Genomic DNA, 15392 nt, shown 5'->3' with positions numbered 1-15392 from the left:
TTAGACTGTATTTCTCTGTTATACAACACAGCAAACTATTGAAACATTCTAAGGTGCTCAACGTTGCCTTTATTTATTTTTATACCACTTTTCTTCTTTCCCCCCTCCCAAAAGTGCATATTCACGTTGGATACGGTTCCATGTGTGACTGAAGCCTTCTGTTACCTTCCCCAGGTGGTCATTGCTTTTGTGGGCACCGAGTGAGACAATAAACTCTGGAAGGCTATTTAACAGCGGAGAGGTGGGAGAGGGGGAAGCATCATCGCCAATAACAATCAGAACCAGAAATCCTGACTGATGCCTCAGCCCTGGAACACTGAAGCCAAATATGATGTTCCTACTGCTAGCCCATGGAAATCAACTAACTCAGCACAAACTGGAGATCAACCTTGAGACGTTCAGGTGTATTTACATACTGAGCCATCTTCTCTATGCTCTCATTTTCTCTTTTTGTTTCTTTTTTTCATCATTTTTCATCTTTTTCTTTAGAATGTATGTTGGAACAAAATGTGTCTTGAAACAGTGCAAATTAAACAATCTCTAAGGAATATCAACTAATTTATAGATTCATTAAATCAGCAGCTCAACAAATGAATGAACTCAAAACCATAACAATATTTGCAAGCGTTGCTTCACATGCGCATTTCACAGTTGGAAGACAACCGAGGACTATGTTTCCTCTCATCACACAATCAACCAGATTGTGCTTTATCTAATTTATGTTATTTGTTCTTTCAAATGGGTCCTTGCTTCTATTGTTACAGGAGTCTCTTTGCATCCTTCTACTGAGCAATTAGTGACAGCATTGGCTACCTGACATACCTTCCTTAACAGGATTTCTCGGAGCAGTAAATAAACCCAGGGGTCAAGGATCTGATTTAAAGATGCCAGTCTAATGGTTGTTAGGAGAAAATTGCAATCATCTTGCAGCTCAGTGTTTGGGGACGATGGCTTGACTGGAGATGTGTAGCAGTGATCTGAAGAACTTTCAGTGTAGATCATTTTCAACATCAATACCTGGGAAAGACATGATTTAAACACTTCAGATTAAGCAAAGAACAAAGAAATTAGTGATACAGTGTGTCTAATTGTACCATATTTTTACCAAAGGTGGTGACTCGTGCTGAAGTGGAGTTCCCTGGGCAGCAGCAGCCCTCACCAAGTGAACCCTGGCCATATTTTTGCACTACCTAGCCTTAGAACACACCTGTAGGACTAACCTTGCCTGACTACTAGTACTGCATTCTGGGGGGGCGGGGGGGGGGGGGGGGTGGAGAAAGCACATGAAAATAAGGCTAAAGATCTTCAAGGCAGCTTAAACTTACCTAGCCAAAAGCAAAGTATCTGAAAGAGAACAAATATTGCATTGGGGCAACTTCTTCTAAGGTTGGGGCTAAGACACATTACTGAGTGAGAGGAGCAGAGGAAGCCTTACTTTCTAACCGGCTGAGAAACAATTTGTCTGGGAGTACTTGATGCTGACACGATATGGGCAATTTAAGGAAATCGCACTTCTGGTAGGGAGCCTCACCTGCCGGGAATGCATATCAGGAATTCAGACGCTGTGCCATAATTAATTTTAATGGACAGATGATGGTGGGGTAGGTAACTAAATTCCCAATATGTGCTCCCAGTGGAGGAAGCTCCACATTAGGATGTCATTTCATAAAATTACTCCTTTCTTTCTTCACAAGATTATAAGTTAATTACTGAGGAGGAAAACCATTCGGCCCATATTAATTCACCCACCTAGAATCACCCTACAGTTCCCCCATTGCAGTATCTAATTGTTTCCTAAATTCATCCAGGGTTTTTGCCTCCACCACTCCAATGGGAAATCCATTCCAAGTGTTGGTCACTTTCTGTGTGAAAAAGAATTTCCAGAGATCAGTCCTAAAATAACGGAGAGGGTTGATGAGGGTAGTACGGATGATGTTGTGTATTTGGACTTTCAAAAGGCATTTGATAAAGTACCACATAGTACACTTGTTAGCAAAAATTAAAGCCAATGGGATTAAAGGGGCAGTGGCAGCATAGATAAAAAAATTTACTAAGGGACAGAAAGCAGAGAGTAATGGTGAACGGTTGATTTTCAAGCTGGAGGGAAGAAGCAGTGGTGTTCCCCAGGGGTCGGTATTAGGACCACTGCTCTGTTTGATATATACTAATGACCTGGACTTGGGTATAATTTCAAAGTCTGTAGATGACGCGAAACTCGGAAATGTAGTAAACAATGAGAAGGATAGTAACAGACTTCAGGAGAACATAGGCAGACTGGTGAAATGGGCAGACACATGGCAGATGAAATTTGACGCAGCGAAGTGTGAAGTGATACATTTTGGTAGAAAGAATGAGGAGAGGTAATATAAACTACATGGTACAATTTTAAAGGGGGTGCAAAAACAGTGAGACCTGGGGGTGTACGTACACAAATATTTGAAGTGGAGAAGGCTGTTAAAAAAGCATATGGGATCCTGAGTTTTATTAATAGAGGCTTAGAGTATAAAAGCAAGGAAGTTATGCTAAACCTTTATAAAACACTGGTTAGGCCTTAGCTGGAGTATTGTGTTCAATTCTGGGCACCACACTTTAGGAAGGATGCAGAAGAGATTTACTAGAATGGTATCAGGAATGATGGACTTCAGTTATATGGAGAGACTGGAGAAGCTAGGGTTGTTCTCCTCGGAGGTTAAGAGGAGATTTGGTGGAGGTGTTCAAAATCATGAATGGTTTTGATAGAGTAAATAAGGAGAAACTTTTTCCAGTGGTAGAAGGACCAGTAACCAGAAAACACAGATTTAAGGTGATCAGCAGAGGTTGACATGAGGAAACATTTTTTTTATGCAACGAGTTGTAATGATCTGGAATGCACTGCCTGAAAGGGTGGTGGAAGCAGATTCAATAGTAACTTTCAAAAGGGAATTAGATAAATACTGATGGGAAAAATTACAGGGCTATGAGGAAAGAGCAGGGGAATGAGACTAATTGGATAGCTCTTTCAAAGATGGGGCATGGGCACAGTGGGCCGAATGGCCTTTTTCTGTGCTGTATCACACTATGATACTATGATTTCACTAGTTTGAACCTATGTCCTTTTGTCCTACTCCCTCAATTTAATTTAAAGTAATATTCAGTATTAACCTTTTCTATAGCATTTACTAGTGATCTTATAGAGGTATAGTAAATGGTATTGAAAAGGTTAATAGTAAATATTACTTTAAATTAAATTAGACACTTCCAGTCTAGGCTAAATAGCAAGTCTCTTCGGTCTTTCCTCAGAACTCAGACCCCTGATACTAAGAATCAGCATTGTGACTCTTCTCGGCACTGCCTCCAGAGCTTGAATGTCTCCCTTGTGCCTCAGAGACCAGAATTGGACATGGTATTCAAGGTATAGTCTGACTAGAGCACTGTTCAGTTTGATCACAACTTCCTCTGATTTGTATTCTCTTGTTTTGGCTATGTACTTCAACACTCTATTGACTTTGTTGATTGCTGCTCTGCATTGGCTGGATATGTTTAGTGAAAAGTCGACTAAGACTCCTAGGTCTTTCTCCACTTTATCCTCAACTATTTCAGCATCATTCATGGAATATGTGTGTTGTTTGTTTTTCCATCTTATGTGCAGTACTTTGCACTTATCTGCATTAAATTTCATCTGCCAATTATCTGTCTACATATTTGTTTTGTGCACCTCACTCTGTAATTTTTGAGCTGCTTCCTCTGTCCCGACTGCAGTTTGGTATCATCAGCAAATGTGACCACTTTGCAGTGAGTTTATGAGTCTTTTGTGACATGCCTTTTGGAAATCTAGGTGTACAGGGGTAGAAATTTGTCTGGACCTGTTTTCAGGCCTGGAATCAGTGCTGTGTAGGTAGTGCACACCCAACTGGAGGCCTAAGGCTGGCCCAAAATTGGGCCTCAGGCCTCATTACAAATTTTTGTGCGAGCTGCCAGCACCTGTTGCACCTCCATAGGTAGAAGAATATTGGGCTACTTTCCGCAACTGCAGCCGCCCAAAGGTGAGTTCTAGGATAGGGGTTGGAGCGGGCAACAGGGAGAGGGGTGAGAGAAGGATGATCACGATAACTGTGGAGTCAGGGGAGCACTCCTGCTCCTCCTTCCTCCAAAGGAAGTTTTTTTAAAAAACAAATCTCAAAAACCTACCTTTAGTTGGCAGCCGTTGCTTAGACTACGATGTCGGTCAAGCCTGACGCTGGCCTGCTCATTGGTCCAATTTTGGTGAGAGGACCCAAAACAGGCAATAAGCCTCTCATTTACATTTTTAAGGGACCTAACACATATTGTAAACAGTCTCCAGGGACGCCTAAAAAATGACCTGACTCAATTTTGGGTTGGACAGTTTTCAGGTGTCCTTGGGGTGCAAGTCATTGGTCTCCAAAAGTGGGCTTCGTTGCGCTCATTTTACGCTCAGAAAATGGGCGCAACAAGGTCCAATTTCTACCCCACTATATGATGGGGCACAGTCCACGTCAGATGTTAATTCCTCAAAGAAATCAAGCAGGTTGGCCAGCCATGCTCTTCCCTTTCTGAATCCGCATTGGCTACCGTGAGCTACGTTATTACAGATACTCGTTTACTCCTGCTGATTGATTCCATTATTTTATCCTTGTCTCTTTCTGCATTCTGGGATAAATACCATCTATCCCTAGTGATTTGCTTGTTTTGATCCCTTTTACTCTGAAGAGGGAATCTATCCCATGTCCCAGAGTGGCTATCCTTTGCTTGATGGTGGGGGGGGGGGTGGGGGGGGAAAATCACTCAAAAAAAATATAAAATTCACCAAAAAAATATAAAAGTAACAAAAGAAAATAAACAACAAAAAAAAGAAGCTCAGTCATGGTCTAACATTCATTCTAAGGTTTAGCAAATATACCCTCTAGCAGGCTCTTGGTCACATATTCAATTTCTCTTGAGCCAACAATGAGCAAGAACCAATATCCACAAAAGACCGATTGTGTAATTGTTAATCCATATTGAGGAAAAAGGGCTTCCGGCTGTGCCCTTTCAATAAGTAAATAAACCAAACAAGGAGCCACGAATCCTCTCGGGTAATAAAAAAAATTATCAGGAAGAACGTTTACTAATCAAAGCATAATTCACCAGAGCCACAATAAATGAAAGGACATGACTATGTATGCGCTCTCTTTAAAAAAAACTGATGACTTTTCCTTTGCTTATATTTCGGAAAACAGGTGATAGAAAACATTACTAACAAATAGATAAGCAACTGGGTTTCACTTCTTAAGTAGAAATTAACCACAATTAAGTGGTTACATACACAGTCATATTAACCCTTAGACCTGCTGACAGGTTCAGTGAAATTGGTTCTGTTTTCAGCTCAAGTACTGTGACATTGAAATAAACACTAAACTACTCCAACATCAGGAATACCATTATTACTATAATGGTAACCCCAAACAACTGGACTAAACACAAGGTTACATAAAAATAAACTTGGAGGATTTTATTTGTGGGTTGGCAATTGGATGGGAGGTAGGAGACAGAGAGTAGGGATAAAGGGTTCGTTCTCTGATTGGCAGGATGTGTCAAGTTGTCTTCCCCAGGGATCTGTACTGGGGCCTCAGCTTTTCAATGTATATAGCAATTACTTAGAATCATAGAAAGTTACAGCCCAGAAGGAGGCCATTCGGCCCATCGTGTCCATGCTGGCTAAGAAAGAGCTACCAAGTTTAATCCCACTTTCCAGCACTTGGTCTGTAGCCCTGTAGGTTACGGCACTTCAAGTGCCCATCCAAGTACTTTTTAAATGAGTTGAGGGTTTCTGCCTCTCCCACCCTTTCAGACATTGTGTTCCAGATGCCCACCATCCTCTGGGTGAAAAAATTTCTCCTCAGCTCCCCTCAAATCCTTCTACTAATTACATTAAATCTATGTCCCCTGGTCACTGACCCCTCTGCTAAGGAAAATAAGTCCTCCCTATCCACTCTATCTAAGCCCCCCGTAATTTTATACACCTCAATTAAATCTCCCGTCAGCCTCTTTTGTCCCCAGCCTATCCAATCTTTTCTCACAGCTAAAATTCTCCAGCCTTGGCAACATCCTCATAAATCTTCTCTGTAAAGTGGTGACCAGAACTGGATGCAGTACTCAAGCTGGGGCCCAACTAGTGTTTTATACAGATCTAGCATAACCTCCCTGCTCTTATCTTCTGTGCCTCGGCTAATAAAGGAAAGTATCCTGTATGCCTTCTTAACCACCTTATCTACCTGACCTGCCATCTTCAGGGATCTGTGGACATGCACTCCAAGGTCCTTCTGTTCCTCTACACCTCTCAGATCCTCCCATTTATTGTGTATTCCCTTGCCTTGTTTGCCCTTCCCAAATGCATTACCGCACACTTCTCCAGAATGAATTCCATTTGCCACTTTTCTGCCCACCTGACCAGTCCATTGATATCTTCCTGCAGTCTACAGCTTTCCTCCTCACTATCAACCACATGGCCAATTTTTGTATCATCTGCAAACTTCTTGATCATGCCCCCTACATTCAAGTCTAAATCATTGATATTTACCACAAAAAGCAAGAGACCTAGTACTGAGCCCTGTGGAACCCCACTGGAAACAGCCTTCCACTCACAAAAACTGAATGAAAGAATGGAGAGTTGTTTATCCAGTTTTGCAGATGACACCAAGGAGGCATGGTAAGTTGTGTAGATGGAATAGGAAGTTTCAAAGGGGCATAGACAAATTAAGTGAGAGGGCAAAACTATGGCAAATGGAGTTCAAAGTGGGGAAGTGTAAAGTCATCTACTTTGGATCTGAGAAAGACAAATCAGAATGTTTTCTTAAAGATGAGAAACTAGGACCTGTGGAGAAGCAAAGGGATTTAGGTGCCCATGTATGCAAATCACTAAAAGCACAGGTAGAAAAAGTAATCAAAAATGCCAACAGAATGTTGTCCATTATCTCAAGTGGTTTGGAATTCAAAAGTGAGGAAGTGATGCTTCAGTTGTACAGAGCCTTGGTCAGATCCCATCTGGAGTAGTGCATTCAGTTTTGGGCACCACATCTCAGGTAATAAATATTGGCCTTCGAGGGGGTACAGTGCAGATTTACCAGAATGATAACAGGCCTAAAGAGGTTAAATTATAAGGATAGGTTGCATAAATTTGTCTTGTATTCCCTTGAGTTTAGACAGTTGTGGGGTGATCTAATTGAAGTGTTTAAAATTATAAAGTGACTTCATATAGCTGAGCCATTTAGGAGTGAAAGCAGGAAGCACTTTTTCACAAAAAGGGTAGTGGAAATCTGAAACTCTCTCCTGCAAAAGGCTGTGGCTGTTGGGTTAATTGAAATTTTCAAGACTCAGATTGATCGATTTTTGTTCGGTGAGAGTATCAAGGAATATAGAGCAAAGGCGGGCAAATGGAGTTGAAGTACACATCAGCCATGATCTAACAGAATGCAATACAGGTTCCAGGAGATGAATGGCCCACTCCTATTTCTATGTTCCATCTTGTCATTTATTTTTTTTCCTTTTCTTTACTCCATTCTAGTTTTATCTATTTTAAATTTAGTTTTACTCTCTTAGTAACTAACGTAATATTCTATTTTATCTACTTTTTCTAACTGCAAAATTATATTTTTTCTTCTGCTTTCTTGTCCTTGCTTGTTTTTAAAAATTGCAAATTAACTGCCAAAAAAAGCTTCAGAGAATGTTTTTCAAAGGTTGTATATAGACTAGTACACTGACTGACTGAACTCGTCACTACAATTTATAAATAATGCTTTTGGGATCATACTGATATTAGGTCCTTATTCATAATGATTGCTAGAATGTAAAGGGTTGAAAGAACTATTCTTATAAATGAATTAAAAACACAAATTGCTGGCAGCAGATCAGTCAGCATCTGTTGCGGGTGTATACTCTTCTGCTGAAGGATTACCCACCTGAAACACCATAACTTATCTTTTCACAGATATTGTCTGACCTGCTGAGTATTTCCAGCATTTTCTGTTTTTATTTCAGATTTCCAGCAATTTCAAACTGCAAAATGTTTCATTCCGAATTAAGACCACAGTATATACAAAGGCATTTTGCAAAATGAATAAATCTGAATGTGAGCACTAAGCCACTAAATTATGTTGAAATCCTTAAACCAAGAAATAAACCAATTGTAGTTAGAAATGTAAACAGTAATTCGGAATGTTTATAATATAATATTGTCTTTCACATTTCATAGGGCTACTATGCTGGTGAGATTATATGTTTTAGACGTGTGCGTTAGGTCGTATAACAGGCTGCAGCCAGAGGTGTCTGTAACTTAAACATAAAACTCACTGTTACTGACAGCACAGAGAGACTTGGGACAAATGGTACCAGATTACCAATGGGACAAGTCATCAATTTCGTATTGCCTCACAAATGTTCTAAATCATTACCATCAGAAAAACAGTTCTCTGGAACCACTGCCCGCTGGATCTCGAGGTACCTTTAATACAATTCGTTCTACTCTTTAGTTACTAAAAGTTAATCTTACTGAAAGATCTATTTACTTACTAGGAGAGGGGACCAGCAAGCACAGAGCACGCACATGATCCCCATCAGCTGGATCAGTGTTTCCACTGTGATCCTTTCCCAATGCTTGTTAGAGGATGATACCTTCCTCTTACAGCGAACTACCAGTCCTCGGATAGTTGCGACGTTGCAGGTCAATGTGACCAGCAAGGAGCTGATACCCAACACGGTGAAGGTCGAAGCAAAAATAGTGTTGCCCAGGATCTGGTTGCCAGTGTTGATGAAGCACCAAGTACCCGGCCATTGCAAAGTGTACCTCCCAACTCCAACGGTGGGCAGCAAGGCGAAGATCACCACACCGGCCCAGATAGAAACCACCATCAGTTTGGTGACTCTGGTTGTCATATGGTTGGAGTAGTAATGGGGAGCGTGGATAGCCAACGTCCTTTCAATCGCCATGGCACTGGCTAAAAACAAGGGGCAGAGCCCAAATGTAGTCATGCAGACCCCAAAGAAAGCGCAGAGGGTGCCCGATGGGTCCACTCGGCTCCACTGCCTGTTGGTCAGGTACACCGAAATGACGACGGGGCTGGTGAGAAGTTTGCCAGTCAGGTCGGTCAGAGCCAGAGCTCCAAGAATCAGCAGGAAGGACTTCTTCCTCTTGTTCTCCTTCTTATGATACGACCTGTACACCAGCAGCAAGGCGAGCGTGTTACCCACGATGCCGGCGATCATCATGGTGACTGGGAAGATCACGGACACCGACACACATTGTGTAGCGCTGGCCGAGGACTTATTGTTGGGCTGCCCGGAGCTCGAGTTGATGCCGTCCCACATGCTCTCCTCCACCGACTTGTTCCACTGACCGGGCTGAGAGTAGAAGCAAACTAAGCCCATCACCGTATGGTGGGGCTCAATGTCGGAGATCTTTCTACAACCAGTCTTATTCTGCTCGGCGACCTGTTGGGTTGGAGACTGGGGCTTCCACAACCAATGACCTGGGTCTTTGATTCAGTTATAGCCGGAGGTAGGCGTGTTCTCTCGGCGAAGCCAACCTCGTCACTTCGATCGATCAGAAAAGAGCACAGGATTTTTTGTTGGAGGATTAGATCAACTATAATTGACACAAACAATTTCAAATTACAACAGTGACTACACTTAAAAAGTGATTCATTGGCTGTAAAGAGCGTTAGGATGTCCAGAGGTGCTATATAAATGTAAGTCTTTCTTTAAATGAACTTACAAAGAGATGAAGCAATAAATCACGCTAACCAGAATCAGCAACATGCTACATTAACACCCGGAGGTACTTCTGAATGATGATGCCTGTATCAAACTTACATTCTAGTAACCAATACTTTTAACACTGTCACGTTTATTATCTGGAGATTTTTGGTTCAGTAATGTATTGTGTTGTGCTATCGTTTGGCACATATTTAATAGGCTGTGATTCTGAACAACTGTTAAGGGGCAGGTTGTTTGGGATCAGCTGTCACGACTGTAGCGCGGCAATAAACATTAGTATAAATGATTTAAGAGCTAAAAAGGTTTATAAAAAGGATCAATGTTCGTACAGAACCCAAACTGTTTTCATGCACATTGTTGGAAGATAAAGGTAGAGCCCGAACATCTGTCAAGGTCAGCGCGAGAGAGGCCGTGTAATATAATTCGTTCTTTGCTTGCTTAAGATAAAAACATTTGATAACCCACATCTAAAACTGCAGATATTTAAATACATTTGTACAGAATAATGTTTTTCAACATAGGAGTGGCTTTAACTTTCAGTGTACGGTCCAACTCTTAAATGTCTTTTAAACAACCCTGGTAACAAATTGCCAGGAGTATATAGTCATTATGCAGTGTTCCGGACGGTCTAAGAAAGAAGCGTATCTGTCTATTCGCCTTGTGCCCATCACATGCTCTTTATTGAGTATTAGCCAATTTGCAGCTGAGAAACAGTACAGTCCATTTCCAACACACACTTAGCTACTCTGCCAGAAATGCAGGATCCAACAACAGGTGAGACTACAGCTTCTAATCAATTCTCATTTATTCTGGAGATCAGAAGACAGAGAAATTTAGAGCACAGAAGGAGGCCATTTGACCCACCGTGCCTGTGCTGGATCTTTTCTAGTGCAACCAAAAACTAACCTCAGTGCCCTGCTCTCTCCCCATAGCCCTGTATGGTTCGCAGCTTCAAATGTTTATCTGCTGTTTCCGTAAAAGATGCAGTGGTCTCTTCCTCAACTATTCTGTGGTAAAACATAAAGAATTTTCTCCTAACTCCTCTCCTCACTCTCTTAATGAAAATTTTAAATCGATGACCCCTTGTCACTAACTCCCTAATTAGAGGAAATAGTCTACATATTCACCTTCTCAAAATCCTTCTTAATTTTAAAAACCTCTGTTAAATCTCCTTTTAACCTTCTCTGTTCCAGTGGATACAATGCCATTGACTTAAGTGTCTCTTCATAACCATAGTTTCCCATCCCTGTCATCATCCTGATGAATTTATGTAGCACATTTTCTATGGCTTTAATATCCTTTCGATAAAGGGGCCCTCAAAACTGCACACTTTAATTATGACCTAACCATTGCTTTGTACATATTAATCACCTTTTTGTTCTTGTATTCTGTGCTCCTATTTATAAAACCCAAAATGTTATTGGCATTTTTATCCCTTTATCTACCTGCACTTGTACTTCAAGGAATTTGTGTATTTGCACCTCTAGGTCTCTCTGTTCCGCCATACCCTTCAACATCTTTCCATTTTGCTTATACTCCCATATATACCACATATGCTGCATTATCTTTATACTGTCAGTGACTTTTTCAAAAAAGCTCAAATTTATGAAACATAGCTTGCCTTTAATTGTTTAACCATGTTAATTGTCCTTGATTATTCTACGTCTCTGAATGCTTACTCATTTGATCTTGAAATATGGATTCAAAGAGTTTACCCATAACAAATAACTGGACTAACTGGTCTATACGTGCCTTTGTTATCTCTAGACTTAACTATTCCAATGCTCTCCTGGCTGGTCTCCCATTTTCCACCCTCCATAAACTTGAGTTTATCCAAAACTTTGCTGCCTGCATTCTAACTCATACCAAGTCCCATTTACCCATCACCCCTGTGCTCGCTGACCTACATTGGCTCCTGGTCCAGCAATGCCTTGATTTTAAAATTCTCATCCTTGTATTCAAATCCCTCCATGGCCTCGCCCCTCCCGTTCTCTGTATCGTCCTCCAGCCCTATAACCCTCTGAGATCTCTGCACTCCTCCAATTCTTGCCTCTTGCACATCCCTGATTTTAATTGCGCCACCATTGGCGGCCATGCCTTCAGCTGCCTAGGCCTTAAGCTCTGGAATTCCCTCCCTAAACCTCTCCACCTCTCTCTCGTCTTTTAAGATGCTCCTTAAAACCTACCTCTATGACCAAACTTTTGGTCACCTATCCTAATATCTCCTTATGTGGCTCAGTGTCAAATTTTGTTTGATAATTTTATTGCACCTTTAACGTAGTAAAATTTCCCAAGGTCCTTCCCAGGAACATTATCAAACAAAATACTTACCTGGTTTATAACTAAAAGTCAAAAATAAGAGCGCGAGACAAGAAAATGGCAAAGTTCAGCGAGATGCAAGGGGATCCGGCCTTAATTAACTGGGCAGAAAAGTTAGCAAACAGGCTGATAGATCAGCAGTGGAAAATCTTCAAATATAAGATTTGAAATAAATCTATCTTATAAGGCAAAAGGGGTGCATCAAATGAAGAGTTCTCTGAATAAATAGATTAAAACTAACCTGAAAATTAAAAGAGAAGTACGTGCTAAAGTTAGGGTAACAATACTAATGATAATCATGAGGAATATAGAATATAGAAATTGTAGTAGGGAGGTGCAAAGGGAGATTAGAAGAGCTAAAAGAGATTATGAAAAAAGACTAGCAGTTAATATAAAAGAAAATAGTAAGGGCTTTTATAAGCATGTAAAAAGTAAATTTAAAGAGAGGGTAAAGCTAATCAGGGATGAAGGAGGAAGTCTAATTGTGGAGGATGAAGATATGATAGAGATAAATATTTTTCATAAGTTTTTACAAATGACGGTGAAAGTGAGAATGTAGGTGAGGAAATGGAACAGTTGTTAGAAATAAGTCTTAAAAAGGAATTGGTTCTGAAAAACTTAGCAGAACTCAAGGTGAATAAGTCAGCGGGCCCTGATGATATGCACCCTTGGCTGTTAAAAGAAGTCAGAGAGGAAATAGCAAAAGCTCTGGCCACAATTTTTCAAACCTCCTTAGGTATTCAAATTGTGCCAGGGGACTGGAGAGTAGCTGACATAGGAGCTCAAAATATATAATTCCCTGAAAGTGGAAATTCAGGTAGATAAAATCATAAAAAGGTCAATAGAATTTTGGGTTGTATAAATAGGGGCATAGTATAGAATTTATACAAAACATTGGTTAGGCCACAGTTAGAATACTGTCTGCAGTTTTGGGTGCCCCATTGTACAAAGATTAAAAAAGCTATAGAGAATTTATAGTATACAATTCATCAGGATGATGCCAGGGATGGGAAACTCAAGTTATGAGGAGGGACCTTAATATTGAGACTATTTCCACTGAAGCAGAGAAGGCTAGGGGGAGATTTAACAGAGGATTTTAAAATCATGTAGAGTTTTGATGGAGTGAAGAGGGATAGATTGTTTCATCTGGTTGGGGAGTCAGTGACGAGGGATCATCAGTTTAAAATGGTCACTACGAGAGTGAGGAGCGAGAATAGGATAAATTTCTTCACACAGAGGGTTCTTAGAGCACAGAATGCCTTGCCACAGGAAGTGGGTGAGGCACAAAACACTGCATCTTTTAAAGGAAAATTAGCTAAATATTTGAGACAAGGCTACGAGGAGAATTTGGGGCAGTGGGATTAGTTTTGGATTGCTCTAGCAAAGAAAACATTAAAAGTAATGCATGTCTTGTCAGTTATAAAGGTTGTTGGCCATTTGCATAAACTGAACAGTTGTAGAAAGTGTAGGTATATTAGCCTCAGTTTGAGTGCATCAGGAATCATTTTACTCCCTGTGATGCTAATGGAATATTACATCGAGTTACATCGAAACTACAGCACAGAAACAGGCCATTTGGCTCAACTGGTCTATGCCGGCGTTTATGCTCCACATGAGCCTCCTCCCTTCCTATTTCATCTAACCCTGTCAGGATACCCTTCTATTCCTTTCTCCCTCTTGTGCTTATCCAGTTTCCCCTTAAATGCATCTATGCTTTTTGCCTCAGCTACTCCTTGTGGTAGCACGTTCCACGTTCTTACCACTCTTTGGGTAAAGAAGTTTCTTCTGAATTCCCTATTGGATTTATTAGCGACTATTTTATATTTATACGTTACTTCATCACAGTTTGAACTCTAAATCCCTGTTTCTATTCAGTAGGTATGCTTAGAATTTATGGCTAAATGTTCAGCTGACTGATTAAAACACTAATAAGCATCTACATGAGTGCATTTTAAAAGCATTTTTAAATTTGGAATAGATATCATGGAGTTTTGGCAGTCCCTTCACTGGTCATAATGGGTTTTGTTTATGTCAGTCAAATGAGGTTAACATGGATTGCTCAGTTATAGGAGGCTTGCACTGTATAAAAACTGAGCACTGTAAAGAGTATTAGAAAGATTGGTACAAATAAAACATATTATACTGGGGAAAATGCATCCTGAGTCAGTGTACAGCCGCTTCCTCAACTGCTTACCATGATACTTTTCATTGAGACTTCCATGCTGCTTTGCTGGTCCCCATTCCCTAGTCACTCTTGTGAAACATATTTACACTCAGTATGGAAGGTGAAGAGGCTTTTCTTTCACTGTCTCAATTTTTCAGATCCTGGGGGTTGTGGGACAGTGGAAAAAAACAAATGGTTGACCCTGTGAAACTATTTTTATGATTTCTCACTGCAAAATGACTGAAAAAATAATGGCATGTGAATGGCACACGCCTTTATTTATGCACAAATTGGCCAGCAAGTACAGGGGATTAAGGGTTATGCCATGAACTTACTGGTCAATTTACGCCGCTCTGCCGTTTGCTTCTCACAAACGGCATCTCACCCTTAGCTCCACCGTTATTTTTAAGAACTTGCTGGATTTGCACATTAATTGCCCATTAAACTCACTGTGGAAAGTTAGGGCTGGTACTTAAGAGCGTAAGTATCCTTTTAACAACGTGATAATTGTTAATGCAATGCCAATCAACCTCTCTGGCCTCGAAAGGGAACAGTTTATATGTTCAGTCTCATTCCTGCATGTAATAAATTCTTCTTAGAGATTTTTAAAAGTTTAAATTTAAATTAAAAAAATATTTTTCTTACTTTTCCTTTGTCTCCTTTCTCTCTCTCTCTTAATACAATCTTTCCTTTCCTCTCATTATTTCTCTTTCTGTACCCGATTTGACTCTAATTCACTCTCCTTCTCCATCGTTTCTCTGTTTCTTTTTCAATCCTTAAATCTAATTGGTTATGGAGATACACTCTTGGTCCCACCGTTCACTGAGGTCCCAAATACCCCGTTGTCCTCTCCGGGCCGTTATCAGTTCACACCTCCAGCAAGTTAAGGCTCTAAAACTTTTCCAGCTGAAGGGTGCAGGGAAAAGTCTAGCTAACGGCGTATGCCGCGAGATGCACCACTCCAGCAAGATTTGGCCTAATGGTTTTGTTATATAGTGAGAAATTCAACAATCTCCTTGGGGAGAGAGGAAATGCAGGACCTGTGAGATGTGTTTCTTTCCAAACAGCAAAGTCCTAGTTAGCTCTGTTCAATTGAGTGAGAATCTGCTGCCTTTTCTTGGGCTGTTGTATAAATATATATATATGTGCAAGTTGTTGTTGT

General features: G+C 40.6%; 1 protein-coding gene across 1 annotated transcript; it reads right to left on the bottom strand.

Annotated features, from left to right (window-relative positions):
* Positions 1 to 613: 613 nt before the first annotated feature.
* On the bottom strand, positions 614 to 9399 carry ptger3 (prostaglandin E receptor 3 (subtype EP3)). Its single transcript, XM_067989710.1, has 2 exons — positions 8545 to 9399; positions 614 to 1017 (listed from the first exon to the last, which is right to left on the bottom strand). The coding sequence occupies exons 1-2, from the start codon at positions 9397 to 9399 to the stop codon at positions 718 to 720; spliced, it is 1155 nt and encodes a 384-aa protein (XP_067845811.1). The 3' UTR covers positions 614 to 717.
* Positions 9400 to 15392: the final 5993 nt, after the last annotated feature.

Source organism: Heptranchias perlo, chromosome 9 (genome assembly GCF_035084215.1).
Source record: "Heptranchias perlo isolate sHepPer1 chromosome 9, sHepPer1.hap1, whole genome shotgun sequence".
NCBI lineage: Eukaryota > Metazoa > Chordata > Chondrichthyes > Hexanchiformes > Hexanchidae > Heptranchias > Heptranchias perlo.
Note: the sequence above shows the minus strand (reverse complement) of the source record. Positions and strands in the feature narration are given on the sequence as shown.

Excerpts from the sequence above, each read along its gene's own strand:
- ptger3 (XM_067989710.1), bottom strand. The coding sequence starts at position 9,399 with ATGGGCTTAGTTTGCTTCTACTCTCAGCCCGGTCAGTGGAACAAGTCG. Across the intron at positions 1,018-8,544 it reads CTTGCTGGTCCCCTCTCCTA|GTATTGATGTTGAAAATGAT; the intron begins GTAAGTAAATAG and ends TGTCTTTCCCAG.